This window comes from Penicillium mononematosum (assembly GCF_028829835.1).
Source record: "Penicillium mononematosum strain IBT 11891 chromosome Unknown utg000005l:1.0-9366267.0:1.0-9372171.0, whole genome shotgun sequence".
NCBI classification, from domain to species: Eukaryota; Fungi; Ascomycota; class Eurotiomycetes; order Eurotiales; family Aspergillaceae; genus Penicillium; species Penicillium mononematosum.
In genome coordinates this window covers 223,244-242,093 of record NW_026643275.1, presented here as the reverse complement: position 1 = coordinate 242,093, position 18,850 = coordinate 223,244, and the positions used below count along the sequence as shown (strand labels likewise).

Genomic DNA, 18,850 nt, shown 5'->3' with positions numbered 1-18,850 from the left:
CTCACGGCCTTTGATTTTGGTTTTGGCCGTCTCCCGATATGGTAAAAATCTACATGCTAAACCACTTGGGTCAGTCTCTTATACTTTGTGACATCACATGGGCTATTCCCTTAGAAAGATTTATATAAATTCTTCTTTCCCCTCCCCTCCCTCGATTTTTTTTCTCAGCCTCCTTAACCAAGATATACACTCTCTTCCATTGAATATTCATTCAAGATGAACGATCCCTCTATTCCTGAAGTACTACTTGAACGCTTCAATCAGAGCTATGACCATATGAAAAACATCCACGCAGCTCTACGGAAGATGGAAGGTGCTTCAATTACCGATGAGACCATGGAGCATCTAAGTATCTCAGTCGCCAAAATGGAGATGGAGACAGGGTCTCCATCTCCTTATTTTGCTGCTAGTGAGGAAGAGATGCCAGATCCTACTCAAGAGAAAGTGGACGACGAGCCGTTTGCAACCAAGCAATGGGAATGGGGATGCCCCTACACCAAGGCCACACCATATTATTACCTGATGAGGGCCTTTTTATACTATCAGACAGATATGAAATGGCTCAACTGATACTTACCTGAAGACCAAGAGGATGAAAAAAGCACTGAGAAGAGCGCGAAAGAAATGAGTGAGGAAGACATGCGCGAGGGAGAAAATGACGAAAAGGAGCCCAACGGCGAACAAGAGCGCAATGAAAGCTGAAAGCCCTGATGGGAGCGACGAACATATGTGCGAGCACGAGGAGACGAGTGAGTGGGATAGTGATGAGGAAAGTGACAAGGAGAGTGAAGAGCATGTAGAACAGCGACGCAAACGACGCGAAGAGCGGCGCAGACTAAACGAAGAGAGGCAGAGGAAGATTTATGAGGCTGAAGAGGCCCGGATGGTATACGAATGGAATGTCTATCAGTCAGTGACACTGCACAAAGAACGACATAGTATCGCCTTCTAACCGTCTTATATAGTTATCCAGGGTCCTACCGTTTCAAACCCCTGGAGGATAATCACGATTTTGAGATTATACGCACAGGCCACAGAAATAATCCTCTCCAATGCCGTCAGTGGGCTGTGGCGTTGATCGACATGTCTGATGAGGACCGACCATCCATCACCGAGCTAGTAGTGCTCGCCAATCGAATGTTGAAAGCAATGAATTTGCAGAAAAATACGTCTCAGCACATCGCAGAACGACAACAACCAGTTGCACCATCTTTTCCCGGTTAGTATTCCCTCTGATATTACGGTATCTTAATACTAATCAGAACCAGACAACAATTGTCACGTTTGATAAGTACCCTCGTGCCCGTGTGCTATCTGGGTACTATGATGGTGGATTGAAAGTCCATTTCACAGAGACTTTGGATTTTTATCCGTGCACGAGATATGAAATTAAGGGATCATTTGACGAACGGGAATGGGTTAGTGATGTTGAGTATGGCGATATGATGAGGCGTTTGGCTGCTTGGACATGGCCTATAGCACAGATGAACACCGCTCAAACTTACACACTGCCCATTATATCGAGGGACATGGGAAATGGGGGCCATGAGCTATGACAGGCCATGGGGGTGATACGGTGAATATTGATGTTGCTATTGTTGCTACAATGATATGTGGTAGGATTGCTCCATACGTTTATTCTTGTGACTATCGAGTCCCTCTACTAGTTGTTTCCCACTCCTGGTGGCTACAATTCTAGCTGTGAGACTTCGGTTCGACGAACATTGCGGTCAAATCCCATAGTTCAGAACTTAGCTTCAATGAATCTATCACTATCACATTCCACCGTGCATCTTAGTCTCCCTTAACAACTGTATATGAGAGCTATTATATATACTCATGCGCATCATCAATTTCGTCTATACGCATGGCCGCTGCCAACTGATTAGCGTCCGGTAGGCGTTGTTCATCGGTCGTTAGGAATCCCCGAAAGACGCCGATGGGTGTTCTCTCGCTAAGCAACCTCTTCCCGGAAGGCCTGTGCCTCAGACGAGCGATATTAATACAGTACGCGCTTCAATGTCTGCTGATGATGATAACGTAGGTCTGTGTAGACCAGTCCGGAGGAAGGTAGCGTTGCGGAGTTGGCTGTAGAGAGCCTCGCCGAAGCTACTGCTGTTGGAAGCAATGTTGACCTTGCGGGTAGTGGACTCTGGGGGTGCGTCGAGAAGAGAGGTACTTGGCCTCGTTCGATAGCGTATTATAGACCTCATCCGCCATAGACTCCAACTTCTGCAACATCATTTCATGTGCTTTGTTGGCCATGAGGGCATGGAGTTTTACCATCCACCCCTCTGTATCGGCCAAAGAGGCCCCTATCCCCTCCAGCCGCTCCAGTATAGCAGTGCCGAATGGGAGTAGAAGATGAGTTGGTAGCTCTGGGATACCCGGAAAAACTGGCTTATTCTCTTCGAAGTCGTTAAGCCACTAGGGAAGAAGTGCAGCAAGATCGCTTGCCTTACATATTTTGTTACCGGATAGGATCCGGGACAACAAATAGCTGACTGTGGCATTCTCAGTTGTAGTAATGGCAGGAGACGTGGTGTTTGCATCGGTGCTATGTTTTTTTGGGAAAGGAAAGTACCTGTAGATATGTGACAGTCAAGGAATGAGACCAAGAGCAGTTAAGGCTAAGACGAACAGACCAATAAGAAGAGTGGACTTGCGCAAGTGGATAAGGATAAGTAAGAGAACTGGAGTATTGCAGGAGACGTGTCGTAGAGAGAGGTACAAGGTACGTGATCGCATTGATAGCGGATTGTTGTAGGGTATGTCGAATAGAGAAGCACCTGATGATGGTGTACGTCGTATAGAGGGGTGTTCGGCCGCGTTAATAGCGGATTGTGAGGTGGTGCGTCGAAGAGAGAGCCACTTTGTACGTCGTGGAGGCACTTGACCGCGTGGAACGACGGATTTGCTTGTTTTTGTGTAAGTGAAAACCCGTCGTGCGTAAGACCCTCGAGGGTGTTTACTTGATATGGTTGAGATGGGCGACGATGGCATCAAACAGAGAGACCGGCATGGTGATAATGAAATGGAGCTTCCGATAGCTCATAATCTGGTAAAAGAGACTAGGTTGCATGGTGGAATATGAAAATGATAGATTCATTAAGAGAGCTGTAGAAAGTTAAGTTCTAAACCAAGAGAAATCTGGTAAGTCAAGCAAAACTCGACGGCCTTGAAAGAAAGTCACATTGAACGACACAAGCTCCTGGCGCGAGATCTAGTTGTGGCGATCTCGTGAATGAAGGCGACTCGAGATTGAATGAAGCAGAATAAAGATGAGACGATCAACTCGAGTAGGTAGTAAACAGACATGGATATGGAGGGTATCATAAAGCGAGTGAGCGAGTGGAAGTAACACAATATCAATATCTAGAGTCAGGTCCGAATTCCGCTCGATACGAGAACGCCAGACAATGTGCGCGGTGAAGGAGAGCCTTTCGATTCATACACAGGCGAGTTACCAGCATCTCCAAAGAGAACAATTACCGATAAGAACGACAGATTCGCCACATCGTGCCAAGTCACAGTTCATCGTTCCCGCCGAGGATCCATAACTAACCGTCGATCCACGCACTGAGGGCGAGGGAACCCACCCTACTCAACGCAACAATCCACAACGATTATCGTCAGATTCAACAAGTATCCCCTCGTTAAGACCCGCAGCCGGTCAGCAATTATTGTCAAACTCCTGGGTAGAATCCTGACTATCAGCAAAAACACCGCGAGATTCGAGAGCAAGAAAATTTATAAGCAGCAACCATAGGAACGAGGAAAGACGTGCGCCAGAAACTACACAAGCGGCCTCATCCAGTGGCAAGAGATATTTCGGAGAAGAACACAGTTCTAGCTCAACCTGTTGAATACTCCCTGATGTCACATGACCGTTCCCATGTAGTAGATAGACCATCTTCATAGCTACAACTGTCATCCATACTACAAATACACATTGTAAACCCTTTTCATGATCTCATGTCCATTTTAGATCTCAACGGGTTAAGAGCTCGGAGACTCTATTGATCTGATCTCACCATCGGTCAATATCCTCGGATTTGTGCCGGCGCACAGTGCATCTCAACGCACAGCTTTTAGTACGATCGAACGTTCGACGCACAACATGGGGTAGTGCCATGCCCAGCACCCCTCTACATCAAAAATTACTGGGGACCCGAGTCCAACGAAGCTTACAACTCACGGATATCATCTTCGCCAAGCCGGAGAATTGCCTATTTAAGCAGTGGGAACAGCTTCAGGTTTACAGCTTTTTGCTGGTCCTACAAGGGGTGACAGTCCCCGTGTAGATTTCTGCCGGGTATTGACATTGTCAACAAGGTTCTGAACCTTGGTCATTTGTTTGCCGCCTTGCTTGTGCGTTGACGACCCCACGAGCAGATCCACAATCCGCATCTCATCGACACTACCAACGTTTCATCCTTGAGCCCCGCGTTCACCGGAGACCAGCATTGTCTCCATCCTCACACTTAGTCTCAAGACTACCCTATGGATGTGCAGCTAGATCAAGATCCCACCATGCAATTGCCATCGTCGCTCCCGAACTTGCTCCATGAATCGATTCAACCAGCAAAGGAGAATGCTTAGCAAGAGCCTGTCTCTCCTCAGCAAACTGTCCAACCCGATCCACCTCTCCGCAGATCAACAAGGATTAAAAAGCCAACCTGCGCTCTGCTGGAGCACCTCACTTCCCATTGCACTATTTTGGATCCTGCTGCGACAGCTCTCTATGCATGTGACAACAATGAAGTCATAATATTCAACACCCCCCCACAATCCATGGTACATAGATTGAAAAGGTCCCCTATGACCCTTCCTTTCAGAATGAAAAGCACAGTTTCCCAGATGAAAAACAGAGCTTTTCAGGCTAATTGAAAATGCAGGTTTTTACTACAAAATCAACAATGATACTGGGTAAAAGAACCTAGCTAGTCGACGAATCTCTTAAATATGGTACATCTAAGGATATTGAATGTGGGTATCTCGAATCAAAACTTGATTTGGGAATGAAGACTAATCGGATCATGATTGTCCTCAAACTGGAAGGTTCAACCGTACCCTTCCGGCTGCCTAGGCTGCGAAGTTGGCATGACCAGCGGTTAATTGACCGGTATAGAAACAGAAGACCAGGACACTGTTGGTATGAACATCCATGGATGATACTACTTGCCCCGTGCATGACGAAGATGATACATCAGGGAAAGTATACATAATGTACTAGGTATAACTAGGCTCGAGGCATTTGAATGCACATATATAGATAAGAATGCAAAGTTCATAAAATAATACAGGGTAATGGCACCCAGAAGTCAGAGTTAAAATAATAATAACTAATACAACCATTTGATGCCTTGAGGCATCTCAGTGAAAGGAAGTCTAATTCAACACACTCGATGTGATGCGACCAAAAACTCCTCTTACCATGCTAGGTCTTTCCCGGAGGCAAGTGATAAGAATAGCAGCGCTAACGGCAAATGCGATGCGCTCTCGGTATTGATACTGGCAAACATCAACACGCGTCAGCATCTCGTGATTGTTTTGGAACCTGCCACAGGCTGGTTTGGAGACATTGAGAAGGGGGAGGAGGGGATGTGGGTGTAACCCTGTTGTGAACAGAGGATGCGAGGGTCCGATACATACCTTTTTATCATACAACCGTGGCAAAACCGTGGCGGCAGCCCGGGGTGCCACAAATAGCGCCAACTCCTGCCTCTTCCGCGTCTTTTCAACCAATATACTCCAGCCACACATGAGACATCCCGCACCGACACATAGCCCAGAGTCCCACATCATCGGAGTGACCGTCTTCGCATCAAAAATCTTGGGGCCAAGTCGTGTCCGGGCCAGACAGACGCTGTAGTAAAATAAGCTCACAAAGGATGCGAGGAAGGCAGATGATTGTGCTGCATCAGAAAGGGCCCGACGGAGGGCAGTTGCAGATTTCATCCTGCGCAGGCGGAAAACAATCTGTAGGGGAATATAGGTTGCACAGGCAAATTTGAAGGTTTTGGCAAATCGATACAATGCGTGTTTCTCACAACTGGGGCCACAACCCATGTGAACCATTTCGCAAGGGATCGGGGCCACTTTTGCTGGGTCTCCCCACACCTCTGGCCAGTTGTAGTCTTTGCACATCGACTGGAGGAGAGGTGCCTGGCCTGTATCCTTTCCATAAACGAAGACTCCTCGTCGAACACGGCGCAGGGCTTCAATTAAACGTGAATCGACCTGAGCAGCTTCCCCGATCCACTTCTCGTAGGCTCTGGGCAGTCTTTCAGGGAGATAAAACCAAGCCCACATGACTACAGCCGCACTCATGGCAAAGACACCTGCATCAACGAAGCCAGGAACAAGTGATTCGACAGTCGTCCAGCGATTCTGGGCCTGGCGGCGACGGGACCAGCGACCCCATGCAACACACGCAACCGCATCTATGGCTCTTGTGACCATGTAGATGGTGAGGTCCATTGTCCTCCCTGCTAACTCTGGACGGTGATGTTCCAGCGGATTGGCCATAGCCTGACCACGGTCTTGCCCCTGATCTGTGGAGTCCCGCATAGCTCCGACATCTTCTATTGGCAGACAGATGCGGTTTTTGTTGAGCAGCTGAAAACTGAACCATCCAGATAGAAAAGTGATGACGAGTCTAATTAAGCGGTCGAGCCTTTGTGAGATCTGAACGTCACGTCCGGAGAGACTTGCTGTGATCAATGCACACAGACGATACAATCCTATTGGTAATAGGGCTGAGCCACCAACTAGGGAAGCACAAGCTGTTGGGAAACTGTTCAGACGCAAAGGACCAGTCAAGACTTTAGCTAGCTATTCAAATCGAGGTCAGCTATAGCACTTCAATTATGCGATAGACTTAGGCTTAGGGTGACATAGTAAGTCGCGATAACAGCTCCATACTATGTAATGCCACGGCATACCTCTTGAAGTTTCTGTTGCGCAGTCCAGTCCTTACTGCGCAGTCGACGCACAGAAGATACCAATTTCGGGGTGACGGAAGATAGGTACCCGAGCGCATAGGCGCGAAGAAGGCTACAGTCACAATCAGCAAGGGCTCTTCAGATCACACAGTTGCACCAAGCCACAAGGGTAGTAGATCGCATGGACTCACGGCTTGAATACCCGGATGTTGTCCCTTCCATGGCGTCTCCGGAGTGCAGGTTCCATGCTGCCGGAAACTCTCATGTCATGATCCGTCGGGAGGTGTCAACATCACAGTTCCCCGAACTAATCGGCGACGAGAGGTCAGCCAACTGTAAACTCTGATGGGATTCACAAGGATCTCCTCACCAATCAGAAAATCAGGAGGCGTAAGAGCTCAGTAGGTTTTATCTGTGAGTGACCTACAATTGCACCTCCTGAAAATTGGGTAGTATTCTCCGGCAGTGGGAAATTGACACTTGCACAATCGTTTTTGGACTATGTATCAACCGTGGATCCTGTGTAATAATGGCCTATTAGAGACTTGGCAGTTGTACCTCGGTCCCTGCCCTAGAAAACGCCCCGCAAACAAGATCCAAAGTCGGGGGCGAGGGAACCGGTAAGCGAAGACAGTGGACGATCATCCGAAGCAATGGACCTTTCGGAGCAGAATTGTCGGGATTGCGGGGCTGAACAAGAATGATTTAATTTAAGCCCCCATAATAAGAGGACGATCCCAGGAGAACAATCCAAAACAAGGAGATGAACCGCACTGACCCGGCTATGTGTTTCCCTGCAAAATAAGAATGATAGAAAGAGATATAAGAAAGTTTACTCCGTGTGTATTCCGAAGCAGAATCAAACGATAACAGAGGGTGCAGTGTACGGAGTACTTTCAGATTGCATTGCAGACGACCTTGGAAGTCGGTGTCTCTCACCTCGGGAAGGGTCCTCCGGGGGTTAACAGCTCTCCCCAGTAACGTACTAAATACCGAGGATACATTGTAAGCCACAGCGGATCCCCTGTAATTTCTGTAATTTTGGTACCGTTACGTCACGCGCTCAAATTTTTGCATGTGATCAGGTCGAGGCCGAACAGGACGATTGCTTTTGATGCGAGACTCTCCACGTATTCTTCTACAGGATCTCTCTTTTGTACACTCTCTTGATCCCTTTTCTATTTCTTTCTTTCTTCGCAGTTATCCCTGATCTTCTTGTTGCTATCCCCATTGCGCCGAACCTAACCGGCTCCTTATCGAGTCGCATTATCAACTCTAGAGAGCCCCCGTGGCCTTGATCGACCCCCCGCGTCCCTCTTTTGTGGAGTCGAACCTTCTCTATCATCTTGCAGTTTGCGCTCGAGTCCAAGGCATGACAGTATCGCCTTGGTCCGCGCTACTCTTAGCATCAGAGTATCAACCCTTTTCTTGACCGACACTCCGACATACAAAATCCCTCTTGATATTGAACCGCCCTTCGCTATGAATGGACATAGGGCTGAAGTTCGGACCGGGCGCACATCCCCTCCGGCTGCTCCCTTTGGATGTGAGTGATTCTGAGAATGCCTTTGTACTGTGCACTCTCTAACCCGATTCCAGACTCCTTTCTCTCCCCGATGGACACCCCCTTCGAACAGGCACCTGCTCTACCCCCAGGACCTTCTCTTCTTGACGATAATGAATCAAATATGCTCGATAACTTCTTTACAACCATGAACGCAAACCAATTTACAAATGATCTTTGGATGCGACAAGAACATAAATCCGGGGCACCCAATTTTGACTGGTCGGGTGAGCTGCCACCCAACTTCGAGGGATCAACCACATCCCTATCGCAGCCTTCATTTCAGCAGCATGGGCTAGGCAAGGCCGCTGGGGGAATGATGACAGACAACCCTACGAGCTCGGATATATTCGCCGCAGCCTCCATGCTCTACCATAGTGGTGTAAATGGATCAGAGTTGGGAACCACGTTAGCACAACAGGCTTTCACTGGACAGTCTCTCCCGATCCATGGGACACAACAAAAAAACAATTCACATACTGGCAGTACTGCGCAGGGTTCAAATCCACCTCCGCCCCGGGCTGATGTCCCAATTGGATATCATACCTCGGAGATGTTCTTTGACGTCCGTGACCCCATTCCTGCGGACCAACATCCATCAAGAAAGGCCCGCAGTTTGCGATGGGGCTCAGATGCCAGTTTTATGGATCAAGGCTATCTTCGTCCCCCTGATCAGCCCGACGAAGAACAGCGGACAAATGACCTGCTCGATCACCTCGGGTGTTTCGAACCACAAAGCAGTGCCGCAAACACACGAGCACCTAGTCCAGAGCGCATGGTTGGGGCTCCCCCTCAAGGTCCTCCCTTCCGAAATAGTGCTGTCCTGGACGAGAGCTTACATCCCCGAAAACGGCAAAGAGCCCTGAAAGAGGAGGCCGATGAATACTCAGATGACAATGATACACGACCGCACTCTAGGAAATCTAGAGGATCTATCAGCAAAGGCCGACGGATATCAACGGACATATCTCGAAAAGCCCGACTACAGCCAGGGTCCAAAGCTGCACGAGAGAATCTTACAGAAGAGCAAAAACGGACCAACCACATTCTTTCGGAGCAGAAACGCCGAAATCTAATCCGTCAAGGCTTCGAAGACTTGTGCACACTGGTCCCTGCTCTTAGAGGCGGCGGGTTCAGCAAAAGCGCAATGCTCACTGGAGCTGCCGACTGGCTTGAAGACCTTCTCCGGGGGAATGATATTCTCCAAAGTCAACTGCATGACTTGAAGGGCATTAATGGCTTGGTGATGCCGCGTTGATACCCTCTGTGACACGATCACAACGTTAATATGATCTCATGGATGGCCCCTGCCTCTTTTCTTCGCGAGGATTGCAAGCGTTTCAGCGGGTGCACAGTTTTGTGTATGCACGTCGGCGAGTTGGCATTTCATCTTCGCAAATCCCGGCAACTCGATACCATTTTCCTTTTTTCTGCATTCTGTTTCATCGCCGTGTTTTTTTACATCTAATTGTTGTAGGTGATGCAAGTCATCTTGCGGCTGATCCTCGGCAAAAATCGATACCCTAGTGCATATGTATACATGTATGATTCGAAAGGCCTGTATTTGCAGAACATATTTTGAGTATTCAAATGTTTCAATGTGTTTAAAAATTGGGTTGGTTCATATATTAAGATGTAAATTTCTGCTGCAAAAGCTAGGTATGTATGGTGTAGGTGTGTGCTCCCTACACACGCTTATTTTTAAAAGCCGGTTTAGAAATACTTCTTGAAATTTCGAGGAAAGATTCGGTTTCTATTACAGTTTCCATTTTAAAATTATTATGCTCGAATACGTTAATGGGCCAAAAATACCAAGACCCTTGGAAGTCGGAATGCCAGTATCTCCATGTCCAGTCTCCACCGCTCTGTTTTGCCTGCATGTGAAGACGCGCCGACGTAACCTTAATTGTGGACCCGACAGACCACCAACACCCTCAACTTACTATGCCTCCAAAACGAAAGCACGTGGGCGACGATGCCTCGCAGGAAGACGACTCCAAGCGCTACGCCTATCTGAAGCCTCATGTCCGCCGTGTCCCAGAGAAGACCATCAAGTCGAAATGGGCCCCTCTGCCAGAACCCGTCCAGGGAAAGGTCATGGACATGTTCCACTCCCTCGAACGACCGGTGATAATGCGGAATCACAATGAGTGCAAACGAATTGAGGCACAAGGTGCTGTGCAAGCGGTCGTGCGAAAGTAAGGCACCATGCCCAGTCTGGTAGCCTTATGCAGAGCTACCACTGTCTTGAGAGAGAGATGATGAGACTAATCGTACACTCCGTGTTGTTTTAGTTTAGGCAAACGACTCCCGCGAATGCCATTTCCGCCCATAACGAAGGACTCGAGCTTCGACTACGAATCTGCGCTGAATGAGCACGTATGTGACCCTCTACGATTGCCGACAACAAGTCCATACTGATCACGTTCTTAGCGCTCCCTCGAGGGCCATTTAGCTACAATGAATGATAGTGTCGATCTACTAAAAGCCGAGATCGCCAAAGAAGAAGCCCTCCTTGCTGGAGAAACAAAGTCGCTCCAGGAAATGGACAAGAATGCCAAACGGGCCGAGGCTGAAAGGAAACGACAGACGAAAAATGTATGCGGCAAACCCACCTTGTTTCCAAGTGTGACTAGCTAATATTTTACGGCCGTAGGAGCACCCCGTGCTCCGACAGTTGGATGCACTTCCTCAAACTGAGGGGTCCTCTGAGTTCGCGCTTCTCGGCGCCAAAGATAGCCAAGTGACTCTAGACGAAGTATGGACTGCTCCTGAACCAGACGTGCCCGCTCTGTCAACTTACCATTGTGTTTGATTTTAGTTGGAGACCGACCCTGAAGTCCAAGGACTCATGAAGCAACTGCATGGCCATCTTCAATCCATGCAAAGCAATACCGCCCCCTTCGCAGGACTTGGGGATGCCATCACTCGCTCACAAGCTGCCTTGGATTTATACTCGATGCCGAACGACTGATCGTCCCACTAGACATCACCGCACCATACAAAACCACCAATCCCGGCATTTTGACGCTTATGATTGACACATGAAGGGCCTCGGGACCCAGGGTATGCACGTTTACTAAAAACGCAAACCAAGTACTGACCGCGCTTGGCGACCGGGAGTCACAGATGCAATCCTTGTCGCGTGGTCGAATTCCAATGCAGTCGCTGAATAGCTGCATACGGTGGAACCCGGGTACGGTTGGACTCACCTCTCATCAACAAAGGATATCCCCACCACAGTGGTGAAATATGAATCACATTATGTTAGGAGAAGGGTAATGCGAGTCTAATGCGCACCCAGTCCAACCTGGCGAGTCCTGCTTCAAGGGTGATTATATGACAACCCGAGGCTCCACCGCCCGGAAAGAGAGAAGAAACTAGACGGTTAGCAATCAATAAACACGAGTTTACGCCTTTTACACAATGTGGTTTTAATTCAAGATGCGGCCAATTGTAAGGATAGAAAAACGTAATGCGTCGACCGAGGTCTCGCCCCGAAAGTGGCGTGTGCCCAAATAGCCAACCCCATGCGGAGCAGTTCGGAGGGGTGACTCCGCTTTCTCCATTCCCCAAGAACTTTTTGAAGTTTACCAACTCCTACCAACTGGTCTGCAGGCAGCCATTTTGCTCCGGCCCTGGTGGTTCTCACTGAACTCTTGCGCAATGTCCGAAAAGAATGCGCCGCTGGGCGCTTCCAATGCGACAAAATCCAGGTCCACTGATGCAGGGAAGGATACGAGCGTCAAGAACCCGCAAACATCTGCGGTCAAGGCCGAAACGACCGGCTCGGGGAGTCACTCCAGTCCCAAGAAGCGCCGGAAGGTGAATCACGGTAAGGTGCCGTTGCGCAGCATGCGACAGGGATCTGGGCGCGGCCGATTCTGTTGCGCATAACGATAAGAACGTCTTTGCTAACGAGGGTTTCCCGCAATTCCAGCCTGTGTATATTGTCGCCGCTCGGTAAGTTTACCTCTCAGGGAATGCCAATATGCTTGGTTACTATATGCGATAGGCCGTGACATCAGTGCTGGCACGTATCTATTCAAGGAACTGGCTTTACTAACGGGATTTTGTTCGTGTGGGACAGCATATGACCTGCGACTCGGTACGACACCTGTCTCCCCTCTCCCCGTTCACGACCCGTCACATCTGAAACTTGAACGCAGACTTGCGGGAAATAAATTGCACCAGCTGACCTGTCTGAATCTATGAAGGAACGGCCCTGCACCCGCTGTATAAAGCGAAAACATCGGTCACCTGTGCCATGACGAGCCGAGAGAAACTGCGAAACGAGGACGTGGCGAACACGAACATTCTGCTGCGGACGACGAGGGCTCGTCTAACAATGAATTGGGCCCCGTACAAGGCATGCCTAGGAGTGTCGACGTCGCCGATGCTGCTGGTCAGCAAACATTCCCTGATACAACGATCGGAATTGCACCCTCAGCTGTGAATCCGCCTTCAACAGTGCCGCCTGGGAATCTTTCTGCGTCTAATCAGGGCCTCGAGGCTAACTCTCAGCGTGAGTTCGCAACGAATCCAGTTTCACCTCCGAATTAAGCTGACGTGGTATGACAGTCATGCAATACAACGACTGGGTAGGTGGTCAGAATCAGTTCCAGGACATGCATTCTCTCCACCCGTCGTACATGTTCAATGCACACGAGGTGACCAACGAGTACAATCTGCTCGGAGATTTCCTCAGTAACAGTCTCCTGGATGACGGGGCAATGTTCCAAAATCAAGACATGCAGGGAATCTACACTGATTCCTCGTTGATGAACTCGATGAATGGTATGGCGCTACCGAACGGGTTGGCGCCTCCAGCACAACTTCCACCGCCAGCACAAAGCCAAGTACCGCCAGGAGACTCGATCCAACCCCGACCTCCACGGTGGGCAATGACAAAGCCCGAGAAACGTACTACATGACCGCCGCCGACCCGGCAGGAACTGACCCACCAGAGGAGAGGATGAACAAGCTTCTCAAGGCGAAATATGACGCCGGATTGCTGAAACCTTTCAACTACGTTAAGGGGTATGCACGATTGAACCAGTACATGGAAAAGAACATGCAACAGATATCCCGGCAAAAGATTCTGCGGCAGCTCGACAAGTTCCGGCCCAAGTTCCGAGAACGCATGCAGAGCTTGACTGATATCGAACTGATTCTGGTAGAGATGTGGTTCGAGCGAAGCCTTATGGAGTACGATCGTGTATTTGCCAGCATGGCTATCCCGGCCTGCTGCTGGCGTCGAACGGGCGAAATCTTCCGAGGGAACAATGAGATGGCACAGCTGATTGATGTCCCGGTTGAGGGTCTGCGAGATGTATGTCTCAACAATGGAGAACCCCACGTCATATCATACTCAACTGACATGTTTACTCTCTGTAGGGCAAACTTGCTATCCACGAGATCATCGTCGAAGACCAGCTGGTCAGCTATTGGGAAAAGTTCGGCGCTATCGCCTTCGACAATACCCAAAAGGCCATGCTCACCAGTTGCACGTTGAAGAGCCCTAATCCCAAATCAACAGGTGATGGTATTACTTGCTGCTTTTCGTTTACGATCAGACGAGACAATCACAACATGTAAGTGTTCACTGTCCCCAGATACTGACGTGCCGGAACTAACACTGTGCAGCCCGTCTCTGATCGTTGGGAACTTCCTCCCCATCGATAAATAGTACTTTTGGTAAACTGTTATTTATTTCATGTCACGCGAGGGCTTCTATTTTGGTATCATCTTTTGGTATAGTGATTCCCCGAGTTTTGGCTGTACTCTTCACAAAAAAATGTATAGTGCTGGATTTATGTGTACAACATCAAAACAGTCTGTTGTCAGTCGAATCATATCTAGGAAGTAAAAGGGTCTTGTGCTCTGAGTAGTGTATATGCCCCGTTTGCGATGCTCAAGAGGCGAATAAGCACTTGGACTTTGAATCGCGTGGAGGCCTCCACGACTCAGTCGTCGCTCTTCCAACTCCAACCATCTTCCCCATCATTTTCTCGTTTTCTCTTCCCTTATTCTTCTTACCATCTCTCATATTTTTTCGTCTTCTTTTCTTGTCTCCGAATGACCAAGTCTTCCCCATGGCGCAATCATCTGGACCACGCCAGACTCTGGCAGGTATGAGCCACACATTGTGTCATCCTCCACTGGGTACGGTAGCTAACCTCAAAGCTCTTCTGCCTTAGACTTTGCTCGTGCCTTGCACAAAACCTTATCTACAGTCGATACTTCGACAAGTCCTCTGCTCTCTCGTAATGTCATTTTCAGACTGGATAGCGATCTCAACAGTAACCCGTTCTGTCTGTTGCCAAATACATCGGGTTACGAGGAACTGGATACGATCGGGACATTGCTTTGGAACGACTGCACCGAGCTGATGATCTCGCGCGGTCACAATCCGGAGGACGTACTGTTGCTCGGCAAAGTGAGGGCTCTTGCGTTTGCAGTGTTGAACATGGCTGTCTTGCCTGATCTCCTAGGTTGTTCATGGTCTCTGATATATTTTGAAGTGATCTTATCTGACTTTTTATAGGAAGTCTCAGGGCTCTCGATTTGGCCCTCAGGACGGCGCGTATTTGCATTGGTATATCATCCTGCATCACATCTCTCTTTGACTTTATCGGATCTAACAACAGAACAGTGAACCAGCAACGCGAAATCGCGCTGAATATCTTGTCAGTGGCAGCTCGGAGGCTAGAAAGTGTTCAACCTGCTCATCTTGGGCTTGATCCGGCAATTAACCGCAATGTCACCACAAGATACATCTTGCTTCGTATTCGACTGGTGAGTTGTATTGTTGGGACACTGTTTTGTGTGTTAACAGCAGACTGACATAGTATTTCAGGCCTGGCTGCAGGACCGAGTAGATATTGCCGAGCATTTCTTTGCTAAACTCCCTGCGCCGGTTGTGTCGGATGATGAAGAGTTGATCTTCGAGACTTGTTTTATCATTGGTGACTCTGCGCTTGCACGGCGCCTGCCTGACATCGCAATCACATGGCTGCAGAGAGCGAGCGATCACTTGCAGTCTTTATACGTTATGACTCAGATGCAGTTTCCAGACTACTACAATTGGAACTTGGTTGTTCGACATTCCCTTGGTCAGTGCGGTGATCTAGTTGATGACCTGGGCTAACGTGCTGCAGTTGTTGCTTGTATGCAAGTCAAAAGCATTCAGTCAACGGTCATCTGCGAACTTGAAACCAGAGTCTTGAGAGAAGTATGTTTGTGGTGAGTAGGATAGACTTCAAGCTGACCTTTCTAGAATTACCCAGAGCACCCTGCTATGGTCCTTTTTGATCTCTCTACGGGACATAATAATCCTGGTACCGACGGATCACTCCAAGGTAAGACCGGTTTTTATCTTGGATCGAATTGAATTGACTCTGTTGTTGTAGGTCTGAAGAGTCTGGTTGAGAAGATGACTCTCACAGATATGAACATGCCGATGTGAGCTGGCCCACCAGTGTTGATTGATCCAGGATTTTTCCAGGATGCTAACAGTGCGTCTAGAATTTTTCAATTCGCCCGGTCTCTTGGCCATACAAGGTACCTTGATACAGCCCATCTAGTGAGGGACTTTGCTGACGGTTATTTAGTGGTTCAGATAACGGAATGGAAGCATTTCGGATTTTGCTCATGCGCCCTTTGCCAACAAAAGAATGGAGAGAGAAATGCTTTGTTGCTTTCCTTCTACTTTTGAGCAGATCGGAGTTCTCTGATTCTAAGCGGATTCGCATCCTCCGGGGCGTGATTGACGCACTAGAGAAGCGTGGATATCCATCAATTAGCACCAATGCAGCTCACGCAACCGTGATCGTAAGGCAAACTCTCATCATCGTCAATGAAAACAACTGACTGATTGTATACAGTGTATCTGGAAGATAACTGGTGGTTCACTCCTCAAGAAGGACTACTGGACTGCACAGTCATGGCTTCAGGTGTGCAGTGATCCTAAGATCTTTCAACACTGCTCCCTGTCCATTCAGGTCGCGATACAAAAGTTAGTGGAAAAAATTGAGGTTTAATTTACATAGAGGACTAACATCTTTTCAGGAAGCTGGCTGCATGTTACCTACAGACTGGACATATCACCGCTGCTCGTCGGTTAATCGATCGGGGTCTATTCCAAAGTCAGATGGATTGCCAAAGGATGTACTTGTCTTACAAGTTGACATTGCTGGAGGGAAACGATGGCTCTGGTATGGATGACCCATCGAAACTCGACACTTCTGACCTACTCTAACCATATGTAAGGGCATTTCTATCTCGGGTTTCCTTTGCATCCCGTGCCGCACAAGCAAATGAGTCTACTATCCTGCGCAATGGAAGCCCAGAGACAACACAAACCAGAGGAAGTACTGAACTGCCTTGATCAATTCATCAAATGTTTGACTTCAGATGACATTTATCATGACGACTTTGCCGCTGCCGAACATTACCTGTGAGAAGGTTTCAAATCTGTCACTTCGTATATCTAAGGCTAACTTGGCTACCCTGAACAGATTTGCAATTACTCTTCTTTCCGAAGAGCTGTCCAAAGGATTTAGCCAGAGGCTTGGCAACCGTATTGAGACTGTGCTCCAGAATGGTATGTTTTGCTCTCAAGCAACTGTTTTTGAAGCTAATCGTTAAATAGCCCTGTCTTATGCAAAAGAGAACAGCATGTTTGAAGGTGGCAACCAGGAGGTCTCAGTCACCCAACTGCAATGGCTGTATTTTGCAACTTACAAAATCGCTTTGAAACTCATCACCTCCTCCGGGCTCTTGTGGACTACTTCTGTCTTGGATTATTCCAGAGATGTCTGTTTTAAACCCATGCTAAGTGTCTGTTTGGTTATGTCTACTAACATTTTATCAGTTTGCGCTTCAGTATCGTCAGATTGCATACCCTGAGATGGGCTCTAAAGCACCCAGGCCGCATTTCTTTGCGGTTGCTTACCTCCGTCTCCTTGTTAGCTCCCTCAAGGCCCGCTGCGAGGACGATCCGACTGAAAAGGTTAGTTTCGACGGTTTTTCAATAAAGCTCCCCTCCCTCCAAAATCGGCAGCGGTACTGACTCTCTACAGGTATCGCACTACAAGGATGTACGCGCTTGTTTTCAGCAACTCAATGACTTGCATGGTTGGAAAGATGGAGAAGAGGAGACAGATGATGATGCAAATTATAAAGAAGACGGGCACTATGATATTGCGAAATTCTTCGACCTTGAGGCTGCCATGCACCTCACGATGTGGCAGGATGTCGCCAGCATATGTGTATCCGACGATGCATTCCCTGGTCCGAAGTTTTACGCCCCGATCATGGATCTGACTCTCCAGTTAGACTTACCACCCAAACTGGCGATAGGTATCATCAAGGTGCGTTCTATTCCTATGACCATTCCTATGACCGGGAGGCAACATTCTCTGAGCAGCTTCTGACGTTTATACAATAGCGGATTGTGTCGAAGCTCAAAAAGCTACAGGACGACCCCCCTACCACATGGCAACGCGAATTCCGCGTTTCCTTGCCCCATTACCTTCATTGTCTATTCGAACTAGCCATTGCACCGGTTCAATACACAACCTCTTCTGGAATTGCCTCTCTTGATGTCGAAATGGCCGATCCCGAGGTTGCTGAAGAAGTTCTCGACGAAGTCCTCGCAATGGCAGACGAAGAGGCAGGTGTTGAAGAAAGTGCACACCTACAGCATGGGCTGCATGCCATCCAGGCCAAGTCGGAGCTTGGTGAAGTGTTTACATATCCAGCTGTAGAGTTGATGCAGATTGCTAGCATGGCTTTCAACAAGGCCACTGACTTTTACCGTGCCACCCAAGACGAGGACTGTCAGCGTTGGGCAGACAAGGCTATTCGTATTTCTCAGCTTGTGCCTGGTGCCCAAGGTAAACAGCTAGTCGAGGCCCTTCAGAACAGACTGGGGAGCTTGATTGGAGTTTGAGGGTTTGGTGAGTTATTAGACTTGTCTGATCCGGATATTTCCAGTGGGTCCCGTGGTGAGAGTGCGTGCAATGAGCAAGAAGCGTTTATCAAGACGCTACTGATTGAGATTAGGTTGGGGATTGGATGGACATGCTCGATGTTATTTAAGATGGGTTGGGGCAAGGTGGAGAAATGTGTGTAATGAAGTTCTAAGTTTTCGAGATGAAGTTGAAAAACTTGAATTAGGCATTCTTATGCTTTCCCGATCGGAAGAAATGTATGAAGAGAAAGAAAGGATTCAATGATCTTGATCATGGTGAGATGGCCTACGGCCTCTCAAAGGTAAATATGGGTATCATCAGAAGGGGAATGATCTCTAAGAAATCAGGAAGTAGAAAGAAAA

The 18,850-nt window shown here is 48.4% G+C and overlaps 8 protein-coding genes across 8 annotated transcripts; 7 read left to right on the top strand and 1 right to left on the bottom strand.

Annotated features, from left to right (window-relative positions):
• Nucleotides 1-216: 216 nt before the first annotated feature.
• On the top strand, nt 217-570 carry N7519_008215 (uncharacterized protein; the record flags this gene model as incomplete). The annotated part of the gene is made up of 1 exon (XM_057294991.1): nt 217-570. The coding sequence occupies one exon, from the start codon at nt 217-219 to the stop codon at nt 568-570; it is 354 nt and encodes a 117-aa protein (XP_057142873.1).
• Nucleotides 571-655: 85 nt separating this feature from the next.
• N7519_008214 (uncharacterized protein) lies at nt 656-1,556 on the top strand (the record flags this gene model as incomplete). Its single annotated transcript, XM_057294990.1, has 3 exons — nt 656-938; nt 974-1,200; nt 1,269-1,556. 3 exons carry the CDS (start codon nt 656-658, stop codon nt 1,554-1,556), a joined length of 798 nt encoding a protein of 265 aa, XP_057142872.1.
• A 3,835-nt stretch (nt 1,557-5,391) lies between these two features.
• On the bottom strand, nt 5,392-7,212 carry N7519_008213 (uncharacterized protein; the record flags this gene model as incomplete). The annotated part of the gene is made up of 3 exons (XM_057294989.1): nt 5,392-6,837; nt 6,948-7,059; nt 7,139-7,212. The coding sequence occupies 3 exons, from the start codon at nt 7,210-7,212 to the stop codon at nt 5,392-5,394; spliced, it is 1,632 nt and encodes a 543-aa protein (XP_057142871.1).
• Nucleotides 7,213-8,429: 1,217 nt separating this feature from the next.
• On the top strand, nt 8,430-9,769 carry N7519_008212 (basic helix-loop-helix domain-containing protein; the record flags this gene model as incomplete). Its single annotated transcript, XM_057294988.1, has 2 exons — nt 8,430-8,493; nt 8,547-9,769. The coding sequence occupies 2 exons, from the start codon at nt 8,430-8,432 to the stop codon at nt 9,767-9,769; spliced, it is 1,287 nt and encodes a 428-aa protein (XP_057142870.1).
• Nucleotides 9,770-10,455: 686 nt separating this feature from the next.
• On the top strand, nt 10,456-11,485 carry N7519_008211 (uncharacterized protein; the record flags this gene model as incomplete). The annotated part of the gene is made up of 5 exons (XM_057294987.1): nt 10,456-10,709; nt 10,806-10,890; nt 10,945-11,109; nt 11,168-11,269; nt 11,333-11,485. 5 exons carry the CDS (start codon nt 10,456-10,458, stop codon nt 11,483-11,485), a joined length of 759 nt encoding a protein of 252 aa, XP_057142869.1.
• Nucleotides 11,486-12,177: 692 nt separating this feature from the next.
• N7519_008210 (uncharacterized protein) lies at nt 12,178-12,667 on the top strand (the record flags this gene model as incomplete). Its single annotated transcript, XM_057294986.1, has 3 exons — nt 12,178-12,346; nt 12,452-12,474; nt 12,602-12,667. 3 exons carry the CDS (start codon nt 12,178-12,180, stop codon nt 12,665-12,667), a joined length of 258 nt encoding a protein of 85 aa, XP_057142868.1.
• A 215-nt stretch (nt 12,668-12,882) lies between these two features.
• Nucleotides 12,883-14,200, top strand: N7519_008209 (uncharacterized protein; the record flags this gene model as incomplete). Its single annotated transcript, XM_057294985.1, has 5 exons — nt 12,883-13,036; nt 13,093-13,308; nt 13,425-13,843; nt 13,909-14,105; nt 14,158-14,200. The coding sequence occupies 5 exons, from the start codon at nt 12,883-12,885 to the stop codon at nt 14,198-14,200; spliced, it is 1,029 nt and encodes a 342-aa protein (XP_057142867.1).
• A 406-nt stretch (nt 14,201-14,606) lies between these two features.
• Nucleotides 14,607-18,466, top strand: N7519_008208 (uncharacterized protein; the record flags this gene model as incomplete). The annotated part of the gene is made up of 16 exons (XM_057294984.1): nt 14,607-14,643; nt 14,712-15,005; nt 15,167-15,309; nt 15,371-15,626; nt 15,801-15,872; nt 15,924-15,975; nt 16,039-16,074; nt 16,125-16,344; nt 16,398-16,528; nt 16,582-16,727; nt 16,783-16,969; nt 17,031-17,116; nt 17,165-17,328; nt 17,387-17,524; nt 17,595-17,885; nt 17,963-18,466. 16 exons carry the CDS (start codon nt 14,607-14,609, stop codon nt 18,464-18,466), a joined length of 2,757 nt encoding a protein of 918 aa, XP_057142866.1.
• Nucleotides 18,467-18,850: the final 384 nt, after the last annotated feature.